General features: G+C 49.2%; 1 protein-coding gene across 1 annotated transcript in view; it reads right to left on the bottom strand.

The window, feature by feature from the left end:
* syne2b (spectrin repeat containing, nuclear envelope 2b) overlaps window positions 1-26,886 on the bottom strand; it is a 106,596-nt gene that overhangs the window by 16,839 nt on the left and 62,871 nt on the right. Inside the window, exons 72-106 of the mRNA XM_076749029.1 lie at window positions 26,361-26,546; window positions 24,237-24,452; window positions 23,456-23,578; window positions 23,046-23,170; window positions 22,587-22,698; window positions 22,246-22,380; window positions 21,542-21,700; window positions 21,041-21,235; window positions 20,663-20,767; window positions 20,385-20,420; window positions 19,941-20,141; window positions 19,682-19,855; window positions 19,363-19,494; window positions 18,150-18,343; window positions 17,793-17,931; window positions 17,341-17,586; window positions 16,225-16,377; window positions 15,903-16,079; window positions 15,660-15,815; window positions 15,388-15,525; window positions 15,132-15,302; window positions 14,910-15,043; window positions 14,621-14,825; window positions 14,081-14,252; window positions 13,937-14,028; window positions 13,528-13,635; window positions 12,837-12,991; window positions 12,373-12,520; window positions 12,201-12,295; window positions 11,774-12,005; window positions 11,086-11,280; window positions 10,107-10,232; window positions 8,766-8,921; window positions 6,404-6,562; window positions 4,949-5,115 (exon numbers count right to left, since the gene is read on the bottom strand). Coding sequence (XP_076605144.1) covers window positions 4,949-5,115; window positions 6,404-6,562; window positions 8,766-8,921; window positions 10,107-10,232; window positions 11,086-11,280; window positions 11,774-12,005; window positions 12,201-12,295; window positions 12,373-12,520; window positions 12,837-12,991; window positions 13,528-13,635; window positions 13,937-14,028; window positions 14,081-14,252; window positions 14,621-14,825; window positions 14,910-15,043; window positions 15,132-15,302; window positions 15,388-15,525; window positions 15,660-15,815; window positions 15,903-16,079; window positions 16,225-16,377; window positions 17,341-17,586; window positions 17,793-17,931; window positions 18,150-18,343; window positions 19,363-19,494; window positions 19,682-19,855; window positions 19,941-20,141; window positions 20,385-20,420; window positions 20,663-20,767; window positions 21,041-21,235; window positions 21,542-21,700; window positions 22,246-22,380; window positions 22,587-22,698; window positions 23,046-23,170; window positions 23,456-23,578; window positions 24,237-24,452; window positions 26,361-26,546 — 5,417 coding nt within the window. The remainder of the gene's footprint in view (window positions 1-4,948; window positions 5,116-6,403; window positions 6,563-8,765; window positions 8,922-10,106; window positions 10,233-11,085; window positions 11,281-11,773; window positions 12,006-12,200; window positions 12,296-12,372; window positions 12,521-12,836; window positions 12,992-13,527; window positions 13,636-13,936; window positions 14,029-14,080; window positions 14,253-14,620; window positions 14,826-14,909; window positions 15,044-15,131; window positions 15,303-15,387; window positions 15,526-15,659; window positions 15,816-15,902; window positions 16,080-16,224; window positions 16,378-17,340; window positions 17,587-17,792; window positions 17,932-18,149; window positions 18,344-19,362; window positions 19,495-19,681; window positions 19,856-19,940; window positions 20,142-20,384; window positions 20,421-20,662; window positions 20,768-21,040; window positions 21,236-21,541; window positions 21,701-22,245; window positions 22,381-22,586; window positions 22,699-23,045; window positions 23,171-23,455; window positions 23,579-24,236; window positions 24,453-26,360; window positions 26,547-26,886) is intronic.

The following is a 26,886-nucleotide window of genomic DNA, read 5'->3' as shown; positions in this document are numbered from 1 at the left end:
GACTGTGTCTCTGTGTACGTCAGAGATTCAGTTTCCAGGAGCACAAACGTTCATTTCTGGGCTGGAAACCTTCCAAACCAACTGCAACATCAGTTTACGAGCAGCTCGATCCTGCAGCTCCAAACAGAGACGAGCAGGAACAAAGCAGCAGAAGCCCATTAAAGTCAGTCCAGATTACAGGTGCAGCTGTCTGTCGCTGTTATTGGACACGACGGCGGACGTTACTGCCGACGGGGCCGAAGCCGCCGACACAGACAGACCCAGTGGGGAACCTCAGCCTGGAAAACCTCCATCTGCCACCTTCTTCCATTTCAGATAAACAGCCTGCGGTTCAGCAGCTCAGAGCGAGTCATATATCACAGCGCTGAATGATGGAGGCCGGTTCAGGCGACGACAGGTGGAGGAGAAGCAAGAACGACACACAAAGGTTCAAAGAAAGCAAACGAGCTTGTAAATCTGAAGCTCTTTTCAGACATGGAGGACATGACGCCGCCGGCTTCATCTGTGTGTTACAGTAACGGCTGTTAGTCGACCGTCAGGCTGAACACGTGACATCTGGCACCTGGCGAGAGAGAGGTCTGAAAACAGCAGCCAGTCTGAAAAGTTTCCACATCAGCGACGTGTTTTCTCTCATAAGCTGCATAAAAGACAGATTTCTACTGCATTTCGCTGTTGCATCTGTCGTTACTGACCACCGAGACTCTCAGAGGGAGAGACGCTGAGTTTATTTCCTGTTTGCTCTCATGTTCTTTCCACGAGGATGCAAACTGAGAGGACATGAAAACCCAGACCGTCTCAGCGCTCTCAGTGTTTTCCAGCTCGTTAACTTTGTTTTCTTTGGGCACAAACAGTGACGACTGTGCTGAAGAAGACGAAGGTGCAGTTAGTGTCTCTCTGTGTATTTAGCATCTTTAATTTAAGGTCTGACCAGCTGCATGTCTGCATTTCAACACCTTTGCCACAAACAGAAACATTAACTCCCACTCTGCTCCATTTTTCACCTCACAGTCCATTAAAACTTAACAAATCGCTGTTAACTACATCCGCCTGAAAACGGAGCCGAGTGGTCGTAGGTGGGCTCCGTGTAGTTTTGATGTCAGCGTTAACCCTCCAGACAACACGACAGAAGACAAAAAGGAAAAGCTCAGCTTGAATTTTACGACTCGACAAACTGCAGAACAGACAAACACCTCGTGGACCAGGTGTGAGGGGACGGGTCGCTTTTTGAAGACAAACATCTGCCTGGCGCGCATCTCATTCAGACAATGAGGGGAGAGGACGGCGGCCCCCGGCGGCCCCCGAGGCCGAGGGCCCGCCGGCACAAAGGCTCGTGTCAGCAGACGGCAGCTGCTGGGCCGGTGACGGAGCACCCGGTTTGTTTTGGGGGACAAAGGCGAGCAGCGGGCCAGTGTCAACGCATCTAATCCCTCCGCAAGTCAAACCTCAGCAGTCATCTGCCGTAAGTTAGTGAGGCGAGACGCAGACAAAGGCGGGGGGACGCCGCAGTCATCACTGACTCTGAATCAGCTCCTCTTGAAGTCCATCAGTGCTTCTACAAACATGTGACACAGTACTGCAGGACTCTGGCAGCAGCCAATGACAGCACAGAGTCACCCCACGCCTGTGAGGAGAGCCGCTTCTCTTCACGTCGACGACTGACCTCATCAGCTTCTGCTCATTCTGAGGTCGGACAGGAGCAACAAAAGAGTGGGGAGGATGTGGAAAGCTCCAAAAACACCTGTTTGGAACATTCACAGGCTCACTGGTAACAGGTCAGAGCGTCTGTGCTCCTTAGTTTGGCCATTTCTTGTTACTCTATTTACTGTGAATCAGACCTGTGATCAGCACCTGAACTGATGAGCCTCTTGCAGCCTGTGTTTCATTGGCTCAGAGAGTTGGGGTGTGTCCTCTCTGGAGGGTGGATTAGGCTGCTGGGGGGGGTTAAATGAGGACCGGAGCCCACTGATCTACAAAGCTACTCTTAGCTCTGACACACACTCTGATTAGCTGCAGAGGTCAGATTCAGGGAGACACAGTCTGACTTATTAAAGCTGCTCTTCATTAATGAAGTTTGGCTTTGTGGTAAACACTGAATGATCCGATGGGTTTCAGGTGTGAACAGCATGAATGTGACAATGGTGAGAAGGTTTCCTGATCACGTTAAGCAGCTTGTGTGGAGAGATGCTCCTCACGTTTATCAGCTTAGTGGGTTTCTGTCGCCTCACTACAACAACAGATCCAGAGCCTCCAGTCCCACCAAGGGTTTTGGCCTCAGGTCGATCAGTGTGAGACAAGCTGACCACAAACTGTCCACAAACTCTGATTCCTGAAGAGAGGAGGACTCTTAATGCTCCAGCATGCAGTGGTATTTTAGACAACCCTGACGTGGCAGAGGGTTAGGGTTAGGTTAGGGTCTGGGTGGGGCCTTGCACTGAGCCTCAGTCCCATCCAGCGCCTCATGGACTGTCAGGAACGTCCTCAGGCAGGTATTCGACCGATATTTCAGCCTCTGTGGTTTAATAAAATCTAAACCAACAGTGTGAAAACTGCACATTCCTGCACAGACACGAGGCTCGTGCCTCAGCAGCGGCTCATTAACGGGCTTAGCCTCGTTATGCTGGTCAGTCCCAGAGGGGGCTGGGGGAGGCGGCTGAGGGGAGGGGAGAGGAGGGCAAATCCACTATTGTGTGTCACGCTCCCTCTCCACTCCGGTCCCCCTTCTATTGTTAAAGACAGAGGGCACGTCTGTGTACTAACAACCTGTCAGTCATGGTGAAGACCCTCACCCTCGTCCTCCGTGGACCCCTGTTAACAGCTTACTAAGCTCAGTCCTTCTCAGGCCGTGTCCACAGTGAATGAGATGCTCTGAAAGCAGCACCGATGTGAGGCCTCGATCCAGACTAAAGGAGAAGCAGCCTGAGGAGGAGCCGCGGCCGCTAACCTGCCGCCATATGGCAGATCTAAGTCAGTCGTTCTCATGGAGGCTCAGTCACCTCCACCCCCTCCCACCCGGACTGCTTTAACCCATCTGCCTCCAAGAAAACATCCCACTGCTCAGCTTGACTCAGCTTGATTTGCAGTGTGCATTTTATGAACCCGCCGGCCACTAAACACACAGAGTCCTTCAAAGGTCAACAAGCAGGCAATTACCGGCCGCAGAGTGCAGTCGCCAGTTTAAACTCGCCGTCCTGTTGTTCGCAGCAGATGTACCAGTAACTGTTGTGCCCTCCACCACCCGACATCCACTCCGCTGCACAGCGGGGACACGGCAGATCATAATTACTGTTTGGCTGGACTAAAGTGAAGCGGCTGACGCAGTGCAAGAAAGCACGAAAAACCCTCCATTAATGCACAATACATGTTTCTGAGATCACTCCAGTTAGCGGTGAGAGCACATAATCATCCACAGAATCAAGCTAAAGCAGACTGATTCATATTTAGGCATCAGTTAAACTGCTCTGTGACTGACAGGGTGGTGATAGAAGTCCAAATCTGAAACCTTTTACTGTCGACTCGCTTGTTTTCCTGTGCAGCTGTGATTCAAACAGCAGCCGTGATTCAGTGATTTCAGGATTCATTGAACTTCCTGTAAAAACCCGACAGTTTGCATTCCAGAGTCGTCTGAAAGATCTGAGGGAGCAGACGTCACAGAACCGCCCCTACAATTTATCTGCAAGCCGTCCATCAACGAAGCTGCAGTTTGAAAGCCTCTGGCTCTGGAATATTAGAGTTGGTTATGGAGGAAGCTAACGGAAATGCAAATAAAATAAAACTTCTCAACGAGCTCTGATCCAATAATTACAACATTTCCCGCTTGTGACCCCTCGAAACTTTCCACGAAGCCTCTGTCATATACATGCTTTACTTTCTTTACTTGAATAATAATTTCAGAGGTCTGACGAGGTAAAATTATCTTGTGATTCAAAAGAAATCTGCTTCCTTCTCCCATTAACGATCTCACGACCCTGAAGATTTATCAAGTTGAAAAGCAGCGCTGTAATCGAGCGACGGCCTTTGACTGCGTAAAAACTTTGTTGTGGTCAGAAAACTGAGTTCAGTCCAAACCGAAGCCTCGCTGATGGAGGACACGATCAAATCAACTCAACCTTGTACCAGTCAGTCTTGCTGAATAATGCTGCTTCGTGTGGGTGAGCAGCAAAGAGGCACTAAGCCGACGCATGAACATTTCAGCAGCTTCCAGTGTGCAGACACCATCCTCTGTGTGCTGGAATGAGATCTGCATTTATGGATTAATAACAATATCACTCTATCCTCTGTCGGCTCAGAGCTTTTCTGCTTTAATCTGCAGCCACAGCAGAATAACAGCTGTGCTCTGCCAGCGTCTGTTCTCAGAGGGGAAACCAGCAGCACACAGATGAAACCAAGAGGATCATTGTGCTCCCTATGAGGAACAGAAACTGGTAAAAGAACAAAGTACAAGGCTGCTGTGATCACCACGACGGTTATTGATCAACAGAGTCACATGAACCACACATATTAAAAAAAAAAAAAAGGAGGTGAGCTTTCCCACGAGCAGGACTTTGTTAAGCTAAATGCAATCCCAAGCATGCTAACGCTGCTCCGCTTAGCATGCAGCAAGCATTTTAACAAGTAACGGATGTTAATATTCTGAAGATCAGCAGACCATATTTAACAATTAGGCTGCTCGTTAACATGCTAAATGCTAATGCTAACATGCTGAAACTGTGCTTCCCATGTTCACGAAGCCGTGAGAATGTGCTCACGGCCACAGGGGTTTGAACAGTATCAGCACCTGAAGCATGAGCGTGCTAACATGCAAACATTTAGCATGCCCTGTTGCATGTTAGCATGTTAACCAAACCCGCCCTATCCTTGAGCTTGTTGAGATATTTTCCAGTGAAACAGAGCGATGGACCGACAGACTAACATGCCAAATGAAATAAATTCCTCCTCTTCCTTTTCCTACCTGGCCTCTATGTGGTCGAACAGATGCTGCCAGCGGTCGTTGACGTCCTTCAGCTTGTCGTTGATCTCCGTCTCTTTCGTCTTGTTGCTGGCTGTGATGAGCTGCTCTCCGAGCTGCTTTAAGTGGGTTTTATTCTCACTGAACAAGTTGATCTCTTCCATGCAATCCTAATGGAGACACAGGTTCAAACCACAGTGACTCGGTGTTACACAGTTCATTATGTTAGTAAAGTGACACTTTATCATTGTTGGAAGCCAGTAATGAAAAACAAAAACACTCATTGGAAAACATGAGGGCAGAAAATCATGATGTCTGACTCTGGAAGTTTGCCAGAGTAACACAGCTCCTGAGCTGTCAGAGCAAGACACTAAATTTAAAACCCCAGCGGCTGAAAAGGTTTAAACCCCCCGCCAGGGCAGTAACTTTGGGGTTTGTATAGCAGCCTTCACCCTCCTTCTCCTCCTCATCACCAGAACAAATGAAAGGGGCTGTGAGCTCGACACAAACCCGCGTGGCCCCGCCGAGGCTCAAACAGCTGCCGTCTCTTTAACGATCAGGAGTGAATTCGCGGCTTTTTGAAAAGCCCAGACGGTCCCTCCAGCTCAGAGACGGACAAACCCAGAGCAGCACAGAGACGGACAAAGACAAAGACAGAGCAGCTCAGAGACGGACAAACACAGAGCAGCTCAGAGACGGACAAACACAGAGCAGCTCAGAGACGGACAAACGCAGAGCAGCTCAGAGACGGACAAAGACAGAGCAGCTCAGAGACGGACAAACGCAGAGCAGCTCAGAAACGGACAAAGACAGAGCAGCTCAGAGACGGACAAACGCAGAGCAGCTCAGAGACAGATAAAGACAAAGACAGAGCAGCTCAGAGACGGACAAAGACAGAGCAGCTCAGAGCAGCTCAGAGACACAAGCAGAATACTTTTCCTCACAAAACTTTTTCCACTACAACAAGTATGACAGCTTAAACCTGAGCAAGATGGAGGACGAGGAAGACATGCATGCTGAGAATATTAAGAAAATATTGACTGCTGATTAATGGATTGACCTGAACAATGAAGACATGACCTCACAGAATCATCTGCACCTGGATGCTCTTCAGAACACACAGAGTGAGACACACTCATGTCCCTGTTTCTGTCTTCAAAGCATCAGACCACTTGCTTCTTGGCTCACGTCTGAAATTCTACTAAAAGTGTTTAAGAAATCCTGCGCAGACGAATGGGACCAAAAGTAGAACCTCTCTGAAGCTCCAAGTCATTTTTCACACATTTCCACTCGTGCGTAAACAGGCAGATTGTCTCATTCACACAGTAAACTGATCATCAGCTCTGCGGATCAGCGGATGAGGGATTTAAATGTGTGACTCTAATCCGACCTCTCAGCCACTGTAACATGAGTTTAAGTATCTCTCGTGACCACGGCGGTTTCGCCGCAGCCTCCCACCTTCTTGAGCTTCTCCACCATCTCCTCGATGTTGAGGTCGGAGTTGTGCGCCACCTTGTTCTCCATCTGCGTCAGCCACTCGCACAGCTCCTTGTTCTTCTCGTTGAAGATGATCCAGGCGTTCAGACGGTCTGCGATCTCCTGTTTACGCAGAGACACCTGACAGAGAAACGAAAGAGGCTTCGTCACTTTAAGATGCTCAGACGCACTGTTTAGAGTTATTACTGATGCTGAACGCACCACTGGAAGCTCGCCTGGACAGAGCTGGGAGAGACTGTAAAACCAGTGTAAGACAGATAAAACCTGGACATACGACGACTGGCCTGTTGAGTGCTGACTGGTGTCTAACAGCAGTGTCAACGCTCCAGTTTTCAGACCACCAATCAGCCGTTTATGCCCAAAACTCCAGAAACCAACAGGTTTTAAACACAGCTTCAAGCACTCTTCCCATAGACTTCTTGAGAATGGCTCAGGCTTAGTAAAATAACAGGATATGCGTCTAAAAAGTTCTCAAAACCAAAGTGCTCTGAGCTGTGCTCTGTGTTTCTAAGAGCTTCACTGAGAGGCTGTCAGCTGAAGAGCGGCCGTAAACAGACCGCTGGTGTTGATGGTCAGAAACACGCCAACAGACAAAGCCGCTGTGTGTTCGTTCAGTTCTAATTAACTGTGGGATCGGCCTTAAACTGCCGCTGTCGGACTGTCAGTAACACTCAGGGAGGCTGACGTGACGAGCAGAAGTCTGACACACTGACGGCCTTTTCTTTGAATCTGAATCTTTGTATTTACTCTTTTTCTACATCTCCTTTGTCATTCTTGCTATTGGTGCTGTCTGTAACATCTTAGTTTGGGGGTCAATAAAGTGATTTATCTTAAGAATGAAAACAGCAGTCTGTGCTTGTCCTCCTCTGAACACAGGGGGCAGCACTGAGCTCACTGAGACTCCACAGTGAGGAGAAGAAGACGCTGCATTTCAAAAACATACTTAGAAAACCACGGTTTTACACTCGACTGGGAGTTTTTAGAAACACAGCTTTTCTCTTTGTGAGACAGAAGTTCTGGTTTCGTTCTCTCACACCTGTCGGTAAACTTCTTTTAACAGGAGACACGTTAAAGATGAGGCAGGAGCAGAATCCACAAACTCAGACTCGCAGACAGTAAAAGTGAAAGTCAGCGCGATCAGTGCGACTCCCCCTCCCCCAAACTCATTTCAATACAAAAGCTCTCGTCCCTGAAGCCTCTCAGCTCATTACTACATTTCTCTGCTGTCACCATCTGCTCCCCCAAACCCACAAAGCCCCTCCGCCCTCTCCACCCCCACCCAGGCCTGCTGGCCTCCTCCATCGCCCGAAAAGGACTCACGAGATTTACGAACTTAACTCCTCATTAAAGGCTTAGACTTTTCACAGAGATGACTGCAGAGCAGACAAAGAGAGCGGGAGCTCTGCGACTTCGCTGTTCGGCCACAAACTTTGATTCAATGAGGAAAAGCGAGTTTCTGCTTCGAGCCTTTCGCCTCCCTCGCTCTGCTCAGAGGTGTGAGGAGCTAAATGGTCTCACCTGACCTGCTGCTGCCCCAAAACAAACACACTCCCTGAGAGGCAGTCAGCTCTTCAATGATTAACCCTCCACAAGCAGCAAGTCCTGCAGCTCGGTGCGTCTACGGAAGCCCAAAAGGAGATTTTAAAAGTTCACTTTCCATGAACTCCTTCTGTTCTCAAACACTGATCTCAGCACCACTGATTATTAAATTGATCTGTGATTTAACTTCTGTTGATGTGAGTTAAATCACACCTACAGGATCAGATAAAAGACGAGCTTTTCCAAACATCCCACCAGCAGGACGGACAACACAGGATCCAAAAGAGCCCAACATGCTGGCTGAGTTTGAGGAAAAGTGCATAAAATGACGCACGAGACGTCTGGAATATTTTAATTTGACTGGCTTAAGACTGAATTTGAACAAAAGTGTTGTTTACTTGTTGTAAACATCATAAAGCTTCAGTGAAGAGCTGAAACAAGCTGATTAAGGATGTAAACACAGAACGCTGACAGGTATTTTGGAATAAGAGGATGCACGTTAAGGCGTTAGAAATGGCTTCTGAGGATGAAAACACTGTGATCACTGTCGTTCTCTCTCTCTCTGCACTTCACATGAATCTCTACACCAGCAAAGCCTGTAAATTCCACTCCTGAGTGATTTGACTGCTCTGCCAGACTAAAACACAGAAGCACAAAGTAAAGTACTTTCACACTTTAAACATTTAGTGAAGAACCAGCACGAGCAGCAGAGGTGGCTTCCTTCAGCAGGTAAACGGGCTGTGATTGGAGGACGACCCGAGGGACTCAAAGCCAGCAGACTAACCTTCAGGCACAGTTCCTCCCACTGACAGTGCAGGTGGTCCACCTGCTCCTGCAGCAGCAGGACGTCGTCGGCGATGATGTACTGGGACAGATCCGTCTTCATGGTGCGCAGCTCCGTCAGGCTCTCGGCCCAGTCCTCCAGGGAGTCCTCGTTCTCCTGCATACCATAACACACCGACCGGCACAACAAAGCGTCAGTGATGCTCGCTCTCTAGCAGCTACTCCTACTGTCTCTCTGCCCGGCCCCGTCCTCTTCCTCTCCCTCTCTCCCTCTCTCTTTCTCCCCGCCCAGAGAGAGGATTAAGGGCCACGGGCTCCGGGCCGGGCCGGGGGAGGGGTGCCAGTGGAGGGGGAGGGGACTGAGGCAGGGGTGGAGGATAGAGACTGATGGGTCAGAGAGGACGCTATGAGACAAACCTGTTTCAGACTTGGCTCTGCTCTGTGGGAACTTCAAGTGTTTGTTTCCCACAAACTGCCTGAAGGCTCAAAGTCTGTTCGTCGCTCTTCCTGCTTCCTCGTGTCCTCCCACTCATCTCTAAAAGCAGCATTTATCTGTCACCCAGCACCACTTTCAGGGGGTTCATGTGTGGAACTATCAGAGGTGACTTCCTGCTGGATTTTGTGACCTTTAGGTAAACAGGCTAGCAGTTTGCTCCTGCCTCCAGTCTTTATGCTAAGCTAAGCTAAGCTAAGCATGAAGTGTGCACACATGACAGTGGTGTCGACCGTTTCCTCAGCAAGAAAGTAAACAGGCATTTTTTACCAAATGTAGATGTAATGTAAAATATGTCAGAATGCCTTGAAACTAGAAGGTTTTCATGTTCCCTTTGTTTCATCATTAAGGTGAACCAGAGGGGTCAGTTCACAAAGGGTTAAAAACCCTTAAAATCACATGTTTAAAACACCATTTCAAAGCATCCGCTCTGTAGTTTTCCTGCTTTATTTGTTGTCACTTTTGTTTGTGTCGATTTTCTGAAGTGGCGTCATCACATAAAGACTGTTTACAGTCATCAGTGCCTTCATGCAGCAGCAAACATTACAGGGTGGGGGCCTGTAATCTGGGCGGGAACTGGTTTCAAATGATTACATTATTCCAGTTATCCATGTTTTCACCAGTTCAAACTGTGCAAACATCACAACACTGCGACATGTAAAACACTTTGACTCCAGTTGGAGCTGCTTTGGGAGGCTGAGGCTACTGTCAGTGCTCAAAGGCAGAGAAGCACTTCATCAGAGTCCTGGTCCAAATATGGAGTTACATACAGATTTATACACATAAAGTTATTCAGCCAGTGTCTTCAGAACAAGTCAAACCTCCATGTTTCTGTGTTTTCGTTTGTACCTTGTTGGATTTCTTGGCGCTCTGCAGCTCATCGTCGCTCTCTGGCATCGACTGGTTCAGTCTGGTCTTCATGTCCTTCAGCTGCAGCACGCTGTCTGCCAGTCCGGCCTCGCAGCGCTCCCAGTTCTGACGCACAGAAAAAACCTCATCAATCACACAGATCAATGCAGCTGATTGGCTTTGATCAGAGAGTCGTTCCACTCGTTTGTCTTTGACTTCCTAAACATGTCCGCTGCCGTTAATTAGAGCAGATTGGATTAACTCAGCTGCTCTCAGGCAAACAGAAACCGTCAGAGGCAACAGGGCAGATGGAAGACGGAGGACCCAGAACTCCAGTCAGACAGGCGTCCGTCCAGGCTGAACGAACAAAAACTCTGCAGCGGATTCAAGGCACAAAAAACCATGAAGCTGCTGCACGAAAGGTTCTGACTCAGATTCTGTCTAAAACCCCGCTGCCTCATTTCATTAGACTCAGGGGAGTCTGACACAACACGACACTCACAAACATTACATTTACAACGACATAAAACAAAGAAAAGCAGCAAGACTTCATATTTGTGAACATGAAACCACAGAACGTGAACATTTCTTGCTGTTTTCTGCCTTAACAGCAGACCATTAAAGGTCCAGTGTGGAGGATTCAGCTCCCTCTGAAGCTACAGGAGCTCATTTTAAGGTGATTATACATTAATGAAAACACAAGGATGAATATTATCAACAACAGATCCCCCTACATTCTACAGATTGGACCTTTAAACTTTGGTTCCAAGTCCAAGACCAGGACCTTCCAGACACATCGAGCCTCATTGACCAGTGAGACCAACTCAGGCAGTCAAGAAAAACAACGGCAGCAAAACAAATCCAAGTCACAGAAGCTTCAGACGACATCCAACATTTGAGCAAACTGAGCGGAAAACTGTCTTACAGTGAAAAACACCACCAAGATGTTCCTGAACGCATCACCTCAGACACTGCTTACCTTGACGATGTCCTCGGTGAGGTCCATCCTCCGGCCCAGCAGGCTGTGCAGGTTGTCCCACTCCTCCTGCAGGGTCCCCAGGTTCATCTGCAGCTGAGTCTGGGTCTCCTCGTCCCCCATGGAGAAGAGCTGCCGGCCGACCTCCAGCGTGTGGATGAAACTGCACTGATACCTCTGGAAGAGCAGCTCTGTGTGCTGAGGACGGAGGAGCAGAGACACTGAGACAGATCAGCAGAGAGGAGCAGCTGTTTACTGCCTCCACTCACAATCAACTCAGATCAATCAAAGGCTCGAAAAGAGTCAGGCTGCAGACTCTTCCTCATCTCTCCTGTCTGTCTTTTGATGGAAATGAACCAATTTGCAGACCATCAACTGTGTGAAACCATCATTTAGAGGGAGGTCTCGCACATTAATTGCATTAAAGGTGGAAATAAATGGTAAACACGGCCTGATGCTGTCATCTCGTTCAGGGATTTCTGCTTTTTTACATTAAGTATTATTCTGTCCTTGATGGTGGTCGATGTTTTTAACACGATCATCTAATGTCATGAGGCTTTGTCACTTAGCCAGTTTTTATGTTCCTGTAACGTGACCTCATCATGATTTCTTTAATGAAAAGCATCAGGAAATCCCCTCATTTCTTGTCTTGTTCTTGTACTGACTCTAAATTCCCTGATTCCCGCCTCACCTGGAGGTCCTGGAGGGAGCGCCGTAGATGCTGCAGGCTGCCGCGGGCTGGCCCGGCGGGGGGAAGCAGGGTCTGCGTGTCCGACAGGAACCTCTGCAGCTTCGTCAGGCTGCGGTTGTACAGGTGCCAGTGCTTCACCAGCCCCTCCACCAGGGAGCGCCGCTGGTCCGCCCGCTGCACCGCCCCCTGCCACTGCTCCCTGAGCTGGGCCAGCTTCAGGATGAAGTCACTCCTGGAGACATTCATAAAAATGACCTTTAAGATGAGACGTGTTCACACGCTAACGTTTTAGCATATTAGCAGCTGAGGCTGGGAGGAGTTTGGCCATTTGTTTCTGCGACGTTGTCGATATTCTGATCTGCAGCACCACTAGATTAAAACTCAGAAGATCACCATCATATGAAAATCTGTGCGAAATTCTCCTCACCTGTCCTCCACCTCTCCTCTCTGCAGCAGGTGGAGAGCCTCAGTGATGACCGAATGAAGGATCTGATGGCCGATGGACAGCTCAGCCTGAAACCGCTGAAACAGCAGGAGGTCAGGTTACACTCTGTGCGTTTGTCAAGCGTGCCGGCGAGCGTGTTCGCCATGTTTCATACCTTGTGTGTGCAGAGCTGCTGTCTGAGGCCGACGTAAGAGCCAGCCACGTCTACCGCCAGACTGTCCTCCATCCTCTGCAGGAAAGACATCCAGCTCTCACACTTCTGCTCGAAGCTCTGCTGCCTCAGCGCCTCCGTCTGCAGCTCGCTGCAAGCCGCAAACAAAACATACATATTGTACAATATACAATAACAGGAGGCTCAGTGGTTCCTCGTTTGGCATAAAATGTGCAAAAATGATTGTTTTATAATGTTTGTTTTCTGCATTTAAACAGCATTTTTTTCTATTAAAACATTTCTTAGTGTTTGTAATAAATTTTCTTATTATTTTTGGTGCAAATAATCAAATTTAAAGAGAAATACATAAAAAAAGCAGCAGTTTATGGAGCTCAGAGTATCAGTGTAATGAACTTTCTCAGCCCACTGCTTCATGTGTTCATGTGTTCATGTGCAGGTCTCCTGACCTGCAGGCCTCCTCGGCTCTGGCGGCGGCGGCGGCCCAGCAGCGGTTGAGGCGTTGCAGGCGGCGTGCTGCAGCGTCACCCAGCGTCAGGCTGCAGCTCAGCTCATTCAGCACATCCAGGTCAGCAGACAGGCCGCTCAGCTCGAGGAGGCCAGACTGCAAACATATGGTGGCGTCTCAGATCACGAGGGATCACAACAGTCTGGACTCCCACACATGACATCACAGAGGACCCGAACAGGACACGCTACACGCATGATCCGTGTTCTCCTGGCCACATTTAGTCCCTGCTGCTTTGACTTCTCTCATTCTTTTAATTTCTCGACTCTTTGTTCTGTAATTTCTCCTCTCAAAATTTAACATTCACTCTGCAGAACATCTCCAATTAACACGTCTTAAATATCAGCTGGATGTCATTATTTCAACCTGTGATGTGATCAAAAGCTCCAGAACAGCTACAAAATGGACTTTGTGATGAGATTGTTTTGAAGAAGATTTTATCTTGATACAAGACAGAATGAGACACTGCTGTCGCTCAAAGAATCACTTTTTACAAACTGCTCTTTTCTTCTCCAACAAAAAACTTTTCCAGCTACAACATCAACACAAAAACATCTTGGTTTCAGCGTGAAAGTCTTGTTGATTGGATTAATGTGGAAGAAAACTCGACCGTCATTCATAAAGCGCCTCACCTGCTCTGCTGTCCGGGCCTCATTCTGCAGACGCTCCTGCCAGAGCTCCAGGTTTCTCTCCAGTGACTCCAGGACGTTTCCGAACTCCTGCAGCTGCTTGAGCTCCTCCTACACGCAAACATGACATATGGCACACAGCCATCCCTGCCGATTATAGGTCACTGTGGCAGTGCGCTGAGGTCGCAGGTTAGGAAACAAACAGGCAAGCGATGCAGCACTCTGACAACATGCTGAATCACAGAGTGTGTCCTAAAATATGTCCTAGAGCATAAAAACCTATGAAATGGAGCTTAGACGCTCACTGAAACACTGTAAATGGTTACAGAGCAAAACAAAGTGCAGCACACGACATCACTGAGTGTGAACTTCACTCAATCATTCAGCTGTTGGAGCAGCTCAGCCTGTTCACCTGACAGCTCATGTCAAACATTGTCCTCCAGTCAAATCTGTCATCACTGTGTGTGCGGGTCTCTAAGTCAGCCTGGACAGAACCGGTCCAGGCTGAGTCCCACACACAGACTCATTCATTCATGAAGTCGTACCTGCAGCTGACCCAGCTTCCCTGTCAGCGACCGGCCGAGCTGCTGGACGCCGCGTGACAACAACCGGCTCTCTGATTGGACCAGACCGGCAGCTGAAGGTTCCAGGTGGCCAATCAAGTCCTTGGAGGCCTCCAGCACCCCCTCCAGGTCGGACTGCAAAGTGTCTGTCCTCTGCAGGAGACTCTGGAGCAGAGGGACAAACAGGTGAAGAAGTAAGAGGATTAGCATGCTTCTATGGCTATTTATACAGTCTCTGCCAGCTGAAGCAGTAGAAATCAAAAACCTGGATGCCAAACCAACAATCTGTTCAGAGACCAGAAATAAAGCAGCAACAAGGCAGCAATTAGAATGAGTCGAACGTTTTGAAGTGAACTTTGCAAACGTACAGGTGCCATTAAAATCACCGAAAAAGGCTTCAGAAAAAGGAGCGCTTCATTCTCCAAAACGCGGAATAAGTGACAGAAAAAAGTTAAAGTTAAGACAGACAGATGGACATCGGGACGGCAGGACAAGGAAAGTCCATTTTTCCTTCCTGTTTTGAACTCTCTCACCTGAACTCTCTGGACCTTGACGGCGACCTGCTTCGCCGTGTCATCGTCTGTTGGCGCTCCGCTCAGCGCCGACTCGATGTCGCTCTGCAGCGTCTGCAGCCGCTGGGACAAAGACGCAGCCAGCCGGGCGTAGACCTCCCAGACCTGCAGGACGCCGCCACTCCTCTGGAGCCGCTGGTCCAACACTGAGGACACCGCAGTCCAGCTGGAGGACAGGAGGATGGTTATGACTCTGTGTGTGTGTGTGTGTGTGTGTGTGTGTGTGTGTGTGTGTGTGTGGCTGTCTCACCTGTCTCTCTCTCTGTCCAGCCGCTCGGCGAGGAGGACGCCAGCAGCAGGACTGAGGGCGTCTCTGAGGGAGGACACGCTGTGACTCAGGTCGTCCCACTCTGCCTCTGAAGCTCCTGTCTCCTCGTGAAGACGCTGCTTCCAACAGGACAAACAGCGTCAGTGAACAAACAAGGACATGAAGCACGCTGGACAAAGCGAAGACGAGGCGCGTCAGTCCCACCTGCAGCGTCTCATGGAGGTCTCTGTGGGCCTGCAGGCAGATCGGAGGGCCGCTGTGATGATCAAGAGCCTGAGACGTTCTCACTGTCTTCAGCGTCCTCTCCTTCAGGCGCTTGTCCACACAGTCCCACAGCTGCTGGACCTCCACCAGCCTCTGCTTCACCGACTCACCCTGTGGACGGACAGACGGGACGATTAAAGTTAAAGCTGGACATTGATCAGACGCATCACTTGGACATTTCCTTGGCGTCGCTCACCTGTCGTGTGAGAGCTGCACAGGCCTGGATGGATTTCTCTGTCTGAGAGACGAAATCACGGTTTTCTCCTCCGTCCTCATGTTTGTCCTTCAGCTCCTGAAGAGCTGCAGACTTCTGCCTGATCTTCTCCTCGAGGTCCTGACACACACAGACAAAACAGCTTTTTGTGTTTCTGTGCAGACGACTTCACGACTGAAGCATTAAACCTGAAAATGCGTGTTTGTTCCAGCTGTTCTGAGGGTTCGTACAGATGTGCAGGCGTGACCTCTGACCTGGGAGGCGTTGACGCTCCTCTGCAGCTCCGTCCGGCTGCAGGGTGTCCGAGCTGAGTCCATCCAGAGGCTCTGATCTGCGATCCAGCTGCTGATCCGCTGCAGTCGGGCCTCCCGCTCCACTCTGCTCCTCAGCTCCTGCTCCACCTCCTGGATCTGAGCACACACACAACAACACCACATAAAGACTACATGTCTGTTCCACACAAATCCAAATCCACAGCTTGATCTTTGTTTTCTGACCTGAGAGTTAAGGCTTTCCTTCAGACCGAGCCACTGATGGTTGAGGCGACTCTGCTCCTCTGCAAACTGGTTGTGCTCGTAGCGCCTCCTCTGGACGTCCTCAGCACTGCACGTGTGCAACGGCTGGTTCACGTGGTCCAGTGTGGCCTCGTGGGCCGACATCTCCGTCTGACACTCCTGAGAAAAATGTCATGATGGAGAGAGTCGTTCAGCCGGACAAACAAGAACACAGACTTCAGGACTCTTCAGTCCAGAACTTCAGCTGATGCACCAAAAACCAGGAAAGAGTTCGTTTATATCCGGAGCCGTCCATCTTTTCTACCTTGCAGTATTTCAGGAGCCGACTCAGATCCGTGTTGGTGGAGCTGCTTTGCTCCATCCTGCTGCGATGCTCCTCCAGCTGGGACTCGGCAGCTCCCAGCCAGACCTGCAGTTCCAGCAGCGCCTCCTGCTGGGTCAAAGACTCCATCCATCCCTGCGGAGACATGGTTAAAAACCAGCTTACTCCCACACACTAACTGTTCAGTGTTTCGGCCCTCTGACCTTCAAGAAAATGTAAAATAAGAACTTTTCTAGCTCCTCAAACGAGCCAATCGGAGATCCAGCTGATGCAGAATGAGCCTGAAAGCCTCAGGAGGGATGTGAGACTTTAAATACAGTTATGAGGCTGTGAATGAGGCAAATATCAGATGTTTGTCATGACTCCACATGTTGATTAAAGCTTAAGATATTTCATTTTAACAGGAGAAACACTGAATATGTGATTTTTGTGGTCTTCATTTGTTCATTTGTGAAAGATCTAAGAGATGCATTTATGTGACATGAGCTTTAAAACTGAATCTGAACTTGAAAAGGAGACGAGAGAGAGAGCATGAGAAGCAGAGGGAGGGGGAAGAAAAGAGTATGAATCAGAAGAGAAGATGGAAACTGAGGCGAAGAGGAGGAGGAGGAGGAAAGAGAGGGGCAGAAAATAATAAGAACAGCAGGAAGAGGAGACGAGAGGGAATGAAGAAGAGGGAGAGGAGGTTAGAGAGATGGGACAGAAAGGCAGAAGAAGAGGAGAGACTGGCGCAGACAGACAGATGGACGGACGGACGGACGGAGGGGAGAATGATTTCACACCAATAAGAGCGAGAAGAGTCCTCAGGATGGCTTTGTGCTGCACAGTGGGGATGTTTAAAACTAATTGGTGACAGGAGGACTGTGGTGTGGCTTCACAAATACCAAACTGCTGCGAGAGAGGCGGACTCCGCCAAAGATTCTGACATTTAGAGACCGACTGAGGACAAAAACCTCCGATTCCTCTGTTATCGAAGGCCAGCGTAGGAACCAGGACAGGATGTTGATGGTTTTTACCACTTTAGCACACTTAGCATTAACACGAAACACAGCTGCAGCCGACGGGAAGGTCATCATCTGATCCGGGGGGTCGTCTGACCTTGTGCAGAGCTTGTTGGACGGCAGGAACACGGTCCAGCAGACCGGACCAGTCCAGCTCGATCTGTCTGAGCCGGGACTGGACGGAGCAGAGATCTGGATCCGAGGCCTGAGACAGTGAAGCCTCTCCGTCCTCTGGATTTCTGTCTGCGTCTCCGTCAGCCTCCCTCAGCTGCTCCAGCTGAGACCCAGCGGAAATGACAGACACCTTCAGTCCAGATTTGGCCTCCAAGTCTTTGGTCAAGGCCTGAAACAGAAACGACCACAATCACAAAAGTGACAATGACACAGTCGGTGGAGAGAGTTGCAAAAAAAAAAGAAAAAGCAATAAATAAATTTAAAAAAACCTATTTATGAAGGGAAAAGTTAGTAATCGTTTAACTAAAATTCACATTTAAATGTGTTCATGCAGGTTATTTTTATATTATTTCCTGTTTCTCAACTCCGACTCACCACAGACTGGAGGAAGTGTTCCCGCCTCTGTTTAACATCCGTCTCCTCATTGGTTGAGACAGTGAGCTGCCCCCACTTGTCAATCATCTCTCTGGCCCCGCCCATCCAGTCAGCCAGGACAGCCGAGTCTCGAAAAAACCTGATAATTGGTGGAAAATAACAAAATCTGATCAACAAATCTACCAGAACAGTGTCGTCTCGGTGACTTTCATCTGAAGAGAATCTCATCATGTAAACTGACTTTTTCAGACTTTAACACTCTTGTTGCATGTTATCGTTAAAAAAATATCATATTACAAACAATCTCTCTAAAAGTCTTGTTTCAGTCGTACCTCTGCAGCGGGAAAGTTGTCTCACCTGCTCCTCAGCTTCCACTTCCTGTCTACATGAATGCGTTCGTGCTCCACCTTCCTGTTCAGGGTTCTCCAGCGGGCCTCCACTTTGCAGGTGGACACACCTGCTCCTCTAAATCCCGCCCCCTGCAGCCAAAGGCCCGCCTCCAGCGTCCGGCTGAACCGCGCCTTATTCGCCTGCAGAACGCTAAGAAGCTCCTGTCGGAAACACCAAACTTTTTAACACTTAGGCTGACAAACAGGGATGTTTTAACCTCACGGCAGAAAAATCACGACACAGAAACGTTCCCAAAGCGTCCAAACGCACCCAGTTTACAAAGATTCAGACTTTCCATTTTTATATTTGAACTTAATGCTAACCTTAACGTGCTAATCTGTTAGTTCGCTAATATTACCAGCTAAGTTTTGACTAACTGGCGTGCATGCAAAAAAAAAAAAAAGCATGTATTTGTACATATTCAGTATGACAGACAGGAGCCATTAGCATAGCATGCTAGGATTATGTTAAAAGGTGAGTTTGACATTTTGGGAAATAGCGTTTTCACTTTCTTTCTGAGAGGAAGATGTTTACATCAAGACTCTTACTGTAGGTCTGTGTGTTCAGCAAACACAAGTGAAGTGCTCTAACTGTTTCCTGGCATGTAACAGCCGGAGCAGTAACTTCCAGGAGGCTTGTCCTCACCCTGAGTGGGTATGAATCACATCTGGGTGGACGGACAAACTGTCAAAATGTCAAACTACGCTTTTATCACATTATACCTGCTAACATATGACGACATTAGCGTGAAAATGCTAATGTATCAGGATATTATCTGAGCATAAAGCACATGAATGTTGAGGCTGCTGATGTGGGTCTGAGATGTCCCAGAATGGCAGCTTCATCCCTCAGCGGCTCTTCTTCACAGTCCATTTCACATGAATAAGAGACACATTTCCAATCCCGCAGCAGAGGAACCGCGGAACACGGACCAAAATGAATTCTAGCTGGAGGTCTGCGCTCGGCTAATAACTCACATCAGAGCCAAGGAACATCATGTGCTCCTGCAGAAAACAACCTATTCGCTTGTATTTAATTGAGCTAATTAGGTTTTGAGTGTCAAGCACAAAGCAGAGCGCGGAGAGCGCAGGCAGCGTCCAAATGAGCAGAATGGAGCAGCGGCGTCGTTTGGACGCTGCCTCTGGGACGGTCAGAGAGAGCACGTGTTCATAAAAAGCACCTGGTAGACAGAGAGCGTCTGTGATATCTGCTCCTCAGAATCAACCCCCTCGTGCATCCTGGGAAATGAAGCCTCAATGCCTCTCAGCAGGGAGTCTGACCAGGCGCTGTCCGCCTCCCACTGCGACCACATCTGAGACAGACGGACAAATGAAGACAGTCAGAAGAGAGAAGCTCGCCAGACTCATTAGATTCATCCTCTCTGCACCATGAATCCATCACCTCTGCCATGAAAACTACCTAAAACAAACCTGTACGGCTTTATTTCATTCTGAGTGACTCTGGAGGTCGAGCAGATACTGCATGGATTGATGCTCTACCTGTAATGTTTCCTGCATCCTGGTCCCTCCCTCCAGCCCCTGCTGCTGCAGCCGGGCCACCTCGCCCCGCAGGCCCGTCACCACGCCCTCCCACCTCTGGAGGGCGCTCTCTGGGACTCTCTGGGTCAGGAACTGCAGGATCCTGGAATGATGACCCAGGAACTGGAAGAACTTCTGATGACAGAGAGGACATGTGATGTTAAGGATTGTGCCTTTAAGCTTTCATTCACAGCGCTCAGCCGTACTTCCTGTCTCTGACCGTTTGCCTGCTGAGCTGCTGCTGGAGCTCAGCTCTGTTGCGGAGCTCTGCGTCAGGCTGCTGTCTGAGGCGTTCAGAGCCCAGAGCGAGCAGCTCCTCCAGGCTGCGGACCAGCCGCTCATACTGCTGCTGCAGCTCCACGTTGCTCCTCAGCTCCTCACAGTGGGAGCGAACACCTCCCAGAGCTCCGTCCAGCTCCCCCTGCACAGAGAAGAGATGGGAGAATTCAACAGGTGAACATGCTGCTGGTACCTGAGCTGAACCTCCCAAATGTCTGAGTGCTCAAACAAAGCAGCCTTTAAAAACACGGTTAAGTTTCCAAACACCTGATCCAGACACGAGAAGCACCAGTTAGCATACCTGCAGCTGTGTGGCCCGATGGATGAGGGAGGCGGGCAGGTGGTGTCGGTCAGCCTCCTCCAGCAGGGAGCTCACCTGCTCCACCTGCTGCTGCAGAGACTCCTGCGCCTGAACCACGGCCTGGAGAACAAGCACATTCACGCTGATGAAGACGAACTTCACGACGTCTTAAAATAACTCGTCTGGGTTGCTTTAATGACAGTGAGACGAACGTCTGCCCTCTCAGTTCAGTATTCATCGAGCAGCCTCCAACCTGAACCCAAGTGAAACCTTCTGCTTATAAATAACATCAACAGCAGTTCACTCAAAACACTCTGATTTTGAGGGGCTTGTGAAGCGAAATATCTCCATGGAAACAGTACCTGAAGTCGCTCGTTAGGGCCCAGCGTTCCACCGAACTCGTTAATTATTTGGTGAACAGTCGCCTGGTTAGACGTGAAGGCTGCATGCAAGTCGTTTAGACGCATCTGTTGGTTAAACACACAAGAGCAGCTCTTTAAACATGCAAACATCAGGAGTTTTGTTCTGAGCAAACAGGAAAAGGTTTTGTCGTTTTAAGAAGTTTCTACTGGTTATAAATGTGTTAGATAAGGTCGGTGTGAGGTTTTCACTTGGTAAAGAGGGAGAGTTACTGAGGAGGAAGGACGGACCATACACATGAGCTCGTTGAAGAGTTTCAGGGTCGATCGGTTTGCTCTTGCCTCCACTCGTGCCGTCAGTCAGACCTGACGATATCTCACCTGTCGCTTTTCATTCGCCTCCTGCAGCTTTCTGAGCTGCTTCTCTCTGCCGCTCAGCGCGGCCTGGACCACAGGAAGGACTCGACACACGTCTTCTACGCACCGCTGACCACGTGCTGACCCCAGGACGCGGCCGACCTTTGACCCCTGAGAGGCCAGCTCGCCATCGAGCGAGGCGAGCTCTGCTGACAGACTCTGAAAAGTTTGTTTGGGTGATAAAATGTCAGAAACTGCAAACAACACTGAGGGTCTGCGTAGACACAGTGGTGTGCTGGGCTAAAGGCTAATGTTAGCATGCAAACATATGCTAACTAGCACCACATAGAAAGTGCATCTGAAGCTGATGGAGACGCTGTAAGTTTTGCAAGACTTCAGTGTCGACATCTGACGAGCAGCAGCTCCTTCGACGTCCCTGAACCTCCCTCCACCTCCTGCCTACAACCTGCGAACACCATCGAAGCAGAAAAGCAGAAGGAGCTCGTGTTTGTTGCGGCATCTCACCTGCAGCTGCAGCAGCCTCAGCTGTGCGTCCTCATCGTGTGTCATCCCAGCAGGCGACTGCAGCAGGCTGTTGATGGAGGACAGGGACAGGGACGCTCCATACAGCACATGGAACAAACCCTCGTCCAGCGTCTGATGGGAGGCGTCCACGGAGGAGTCCTGCGGTCGGAGACATTTGTCAGCTTATTAACAACAACACCATGCAGTAACACTGACAGACACATTCCTCCAACTTATAGCTGCTAAAGGCAGAAGTTAAGGACGAACGCAGGATTTAAACAGAAGTTATCGTCCAGATGTCACTTCTGGTTGATTTGGCGACACCTGGTGGTGAAACTAAGAATGCCATCATGATACAAGTTGGGAGTTGACTCATAATGACATTTGCAGAGATGCTGGACGATGCAAACTATCAGTTAAGATCAGGATCCTGTCCCACAGGAGGACAGAAAGTGTCCCTGTGTGATTTTCACACTGAAAACGTCCCAGTCTGTTACACATGACTGTAAGTTACATGTTGACATACAGGACGCTCGACATGAGCTCAGCGTTTTGTTAAACACTCTCTAGATTTATCTCATGGCCCACTGAGGGGTCGTGACCTGCAGGTTGGGAACCTCTGGTCTTGCACCTGCCCAGGTGTCACATGTCACAGCACACATTCTGTATTCTGTGATAAACATGATAAAGACGGCGGCGTGCACCTGGTTCAGGCGCTCTGCCGCCGTGTGTCCCAGCTCTCTCAGGACTCTGATGTGGGTTTGGAGCTCTTTCAGGGTTTGTGTGCCAATCATACGTCCTGCTGTTCCATCACTACGCCTCATAGATGAGTCTGACACCTTCAGAGAGAGAGAGAGAGAGAGAGAGAGAGACATCAGAAGCCGAAGCCACGCGACTTCCATCAAGCCCTGCAGGAGTCCCCATAACACCAAAGACACAACAAAGTGCCTCCTGCTCAAAGAAGGTGATAATCAAGCACGGCGAGAACACCGATTTTTCCTTTTTGTATTCGAAAAGTGATAATCAAGCACTTCGGAGGGCTTACCTCAGAGGGAGGAAGCAGCCAGCTCTCCTCTAAACCCAGCAGTCGAGTGTGAAGGCGATCCCACTTCTTCTGAGCAGCGTCCTCCTCCACATCAGCCTCAGCAGGAGGAGCCCTGCAGGGGGAGAAGAGGCTGAAAATTAACACTTCAGCTGCCTCTGATTGGCCGAGCTGTTTCAAACTTCTGTCCACGTCTCTCTGCAAAGTGCTGAATTAAATAATGAAACCGTTGTGTGAATATAAATTGTACTTCCAGGATAATTAAACCTCTTATATTTTGCTTTATTTTCTTAATTCTCTAATACTCACAGTTCAGGCTGATTTATGCATTTGGAGTTAATAATAGCCCAAAAATCTATGGTTAATAAAGATTTATTACCATGAAGGGAAAATAAAATGGAACAGACATACATCCCATAGCCTCTGTGTGACATCAGCACATGTACGATAGAGCAGTGATACCATGGCGACAGCTGGTCCTGGTCCTCGGGGTCCTCGGGGTCCTGGCTGTGGAGCCGGGCCCTGCTGCCCTGCCTGGCGATGGCCTGAGTCAGTCCTCTCTGCTCACTCAGCTCCTGCTCCAGCTCCTGCAGACACACAGAACGCACACAAACACACAGTTAAACACACACACACACACACACACAGCGACATGGCTTCACACACTTCTGCGGCAGCTTCCAGGTTCGCTGTGACTCTAACTGCCGTGAAGCTGATGTTGGGGGTTCTCGCTGCTTCCTGTTTGGATCTGTGTGAAGAACTCCAGAGAAACCTGGACGAACCACCTGAACATCAGTCAAACCAAAGCACCGGCTGGGTTTCAGGGTCAGGGTGTCACGCTGGTCCAGGGAGCTTCCCTGAGGCGTCAGTACCTTCTGCTGCTGCAGGCTGCTCTGTCTCAGCAGCTTGTTTCTGGGCGAGGAGAAGATCTCCTGAACGCTGCTGCTGCGCCTCAGCTTGGACTCCAGGGGGCGCCGCGGCTCAGGTGCTGCCGTCTGAGCAGAGACAGGTAGAGAAGTGGTACAGAGAGGAAAAACAAAAGGGTTCATCATCAGTGTGAAAAGCAGTTTGATCCAGTTTCTGCTGGACGTTACGGCTCTTGGGGAAATTGAGGAATCAAAGAAATCGTCCTGTTTGCTGTGACTTTCCGCCTCCACTCGTCATCTTGAAAGCCAAACACTCAGCCCTCAAGTTTTGACCTGGTTCAATCAGAACAATAAAACATTTGTGAGGCCGAGCCAGGCTGACGCACCGCTTCACACCTGCAACCACAAAACTGAACAGACCTGCTTCTGTGCGAGCGGGAAACCACGAACGAGGCTCGAGAGCCTGAAAGGGTTCGTATGCAAACGTGTTAACGACGATCAGGCAGCAGCTTTGTCGCGTTTTCATCGTCTGCTCTGCAGCACAAACAGCTTTAACACCGACAACTGAACCAAAGTCAAACGAGTCAAACCAAGAGAGGAGCTGAGGATGAGAGAACGTGTTTGGTGTGTCGGCTCTTCATGCTTTTACTACTTTTTAAACTTTTACTGAAAATGTTTGGATAAAAAAAGCAAAACAAAAAGAGTTGGATTAAGGATTTCAGTGACTTTGTTGGACGGCGCAGGGTCAGCTGATTCCGACCGATGACGTGTTTCATCCTGTTTGTACCTGATCCTGCTCCTCTCCGTGAGCGACGCTCCTCTCCTCGCCCTGCCGGCCCTGCAGCAGCTGCTGGAAGCTCACCAGTTTGGCCTTCAGGAGCTCCAGTTTGGAGGAAAGCAGCTCCGCCGCCTCCTGCTGGGAGCCCACAGTTCCCAGTTCCTCCTGCTGCTGGCCGAGTGCAGACAGGCTGCTGACCTTCTGCTCGATCTCCAGGAACATCTCCTGTACACACACGCACGCACGCACACGCACACGTTAATGGAGGCTGGAGTTGCACTCTGAGGTCAGCGAGGAGAGAATCCTGGGAGGAAAACAGCGGCCGGAGCTTCCAGCGAGGACGTGATGATGAACCCACGCTGAATCCTGCACATCCACGACCATCAAAACTAAAGTCTCACACCAGGATTTAACCTGTGCACCAACTTCAAACACTGCTTAGAGGTACTTGTACTCTGCGTGCGTATTCCATCATGTAAGACAGAGGGAAATATTCAGGCTGACTGCACAGTGTTTGGAGTTACTTCAACCTAAATTTTACATTTAACATGAGATAATCTCATTAAATGCTGATGTTTCATCAACACAGTTTGAGAGAATTTCCTCAACCTGAGAGCACGTGATCCTTCATGGGATCCAAAAACATGAAACACTAACATTCAGACTGTCACCCAGAGATATTTGATTGGATTTCATTACGTTTTGAAGTGTCTGTATTTTTATTTTCATCCTCATTCTATCTTACTTTTATTCCCATTATCAAGTGGATTTATTCTTTAAGTTCATTCTTCATCCCTGTCTGAAAGGCGCACTACAAATAAAGTTTATTATCATTGAAGAGCGTTGGTGTGAGCACGCTGGGTTAATGTTTAGTGACGGGTTAGTCTCACTCTCCTCCAGCTGTCCTCGTCTGAACGGACGGTCGGACGCTTTAAAGGAAACTTCAGAGGTCATAAACTATGAATTAATGCTGACATTTTAATTAAAACCTTCTTCTTTTGAAGATATTCTGAAAATACACGACGAGCACAGTGTCTGACAGGAAAGAAACAGACGGCAGGTGAACGGACGGTGTTAAAGGCCAGAGTTCAGAGTTGATTTACGGTCTTTAATGATCAAAATCAGTGAGAATTAACTGATAAAACAAGTTTAACTAAAGCCTGTTTAGACTTTCAATCCTTTAGCACACTGACGTCAGTCTGTTTGTGGTTTGTGATGTAAATAAGTCTGCTGACACCTGTGGACTCTGGACTGCACACCTGGAATAATCATTGACTCATGATGATCAATTCAATTCAAATCCTGCCCGAAAAGTAAATAAACAATAACATCATGAAATTTATTCCGTTTTAACTTCTCATTTTTTAATAAATGTATCTAAATAAAACATTTTCATGATCATGTTGTGATTGTTAACTCCACTTAAAAAAAGATGAGAATCCAGCCCACCGAGCGGCAGCGGGAGCTCTGATTGGTCGTTCAGTGAATGACACTTTTGAATCTTCCAGTGTCGGTGCAACGTTCACGTGACGCTCGAGTTACAGCCGTGACTGCACAAACAGACCACTGACCTCAGATCTGTAGCGTCCAGCTGCTGGAGGCCAGACAGACAGACAGACAGACAGACTGAACGCTCCCTGCTGACGACCTCTGACCCCTCCACACACAGACGGTTTCACCTCTTACACCATGAGTGACGCCAGAAAACGAAAACCAGTTTCAAGACGTTTCAAAGTGGAGCCAACCTTTGCTTTGGTGTTTTTCAGAGATTTGCTGCCAAACTTTAGTCATGAATCACTTTCTCGTCACGACTTGGAACTTAGAGCCCCGTCAGCTTTACAACGTGGCTGCTGGTCCAAATATACCACAAATAAACAGGAGAAAAGCAGAAAAGTCAGACTGAAAAAGCTCAAACATGAGCTGAAGCTGAAGTAAATCTGTGAAACTTTGTGTTCCTGCAGTTTGAACCTGCTTCACGCTGAAGTTCATTTAACTGCTGCTGAAACGACAGAGCATGTGAAAGCATTCACTGCTCAGCCTCATGTGACCCAGTTCAAACACCGTGCAGACGTCTAGACGTCGTTGGAGCTGAAAATCCTGGGAGTGACCTGTTCACTGATGGGCGGGGCTTACCTGGCAGGTGAGGAGCTGCTGCTCCACGCTGTCCTGTGTGGCCGACGACCCGGCGGCTAACAGGCTCCTCTGGGCCTCCTGCAGCCACATCTCCAGCTGGCCGGCCCTCTCCAGGCACACATGGAGGACACCTTCGCTGGGACGGGGCCCAGGCGGGGACCCAGCTGACCGGGGCTCCTCCGGGGCCTGGGACACAAACACAACACACCTGGCTGAACCTCTGTGCTGCAGGGTGACAGGCAGAGGGGAGACAGGTGGAGGAGGGGAGCTGCAGTGACACCGGAGCTGAAGCTGGCTCCACCTGAACAGGTTGCAGCTCTAATATTGATCTAACCGATGACAGATAATCCTCCCTCTCACTCCACCGCTTCCCCTCTCCTTCCTCTGTCTGGCTCTCTCTCTTTCTCTCCCTCTCTGCTCCACCCACCTGTGGCAGAAACCACTTCCTGGAGCGGTGGCAGGGCTCCAGTGACAGTGACTCTTTATCATGGACGAGCCAGAGAGGAAGAAAACAGGCCTCAGGCTG

This window comes from Chaetodon auriga, chromosome 14 (genome assembly GCF_051107435.1).
Source record: "Chaetodon auriga isolate fChaAug3 chromosome 14, fChaAug3.hap1, whole genome shotgun sequence".
In the NCBI taxonomy this organism is placed as follows: Eukaryota; Metazoa; Chordata; class Actinopteri; order Chaetodontiformes; family Chaetodontidae; genus Chaetodon; species Chaetodon auriga.
Note: the sequence above shows the minus strand (reverse complement) of the source record. Positions and strands in the feature narration are given on the sequence as shown.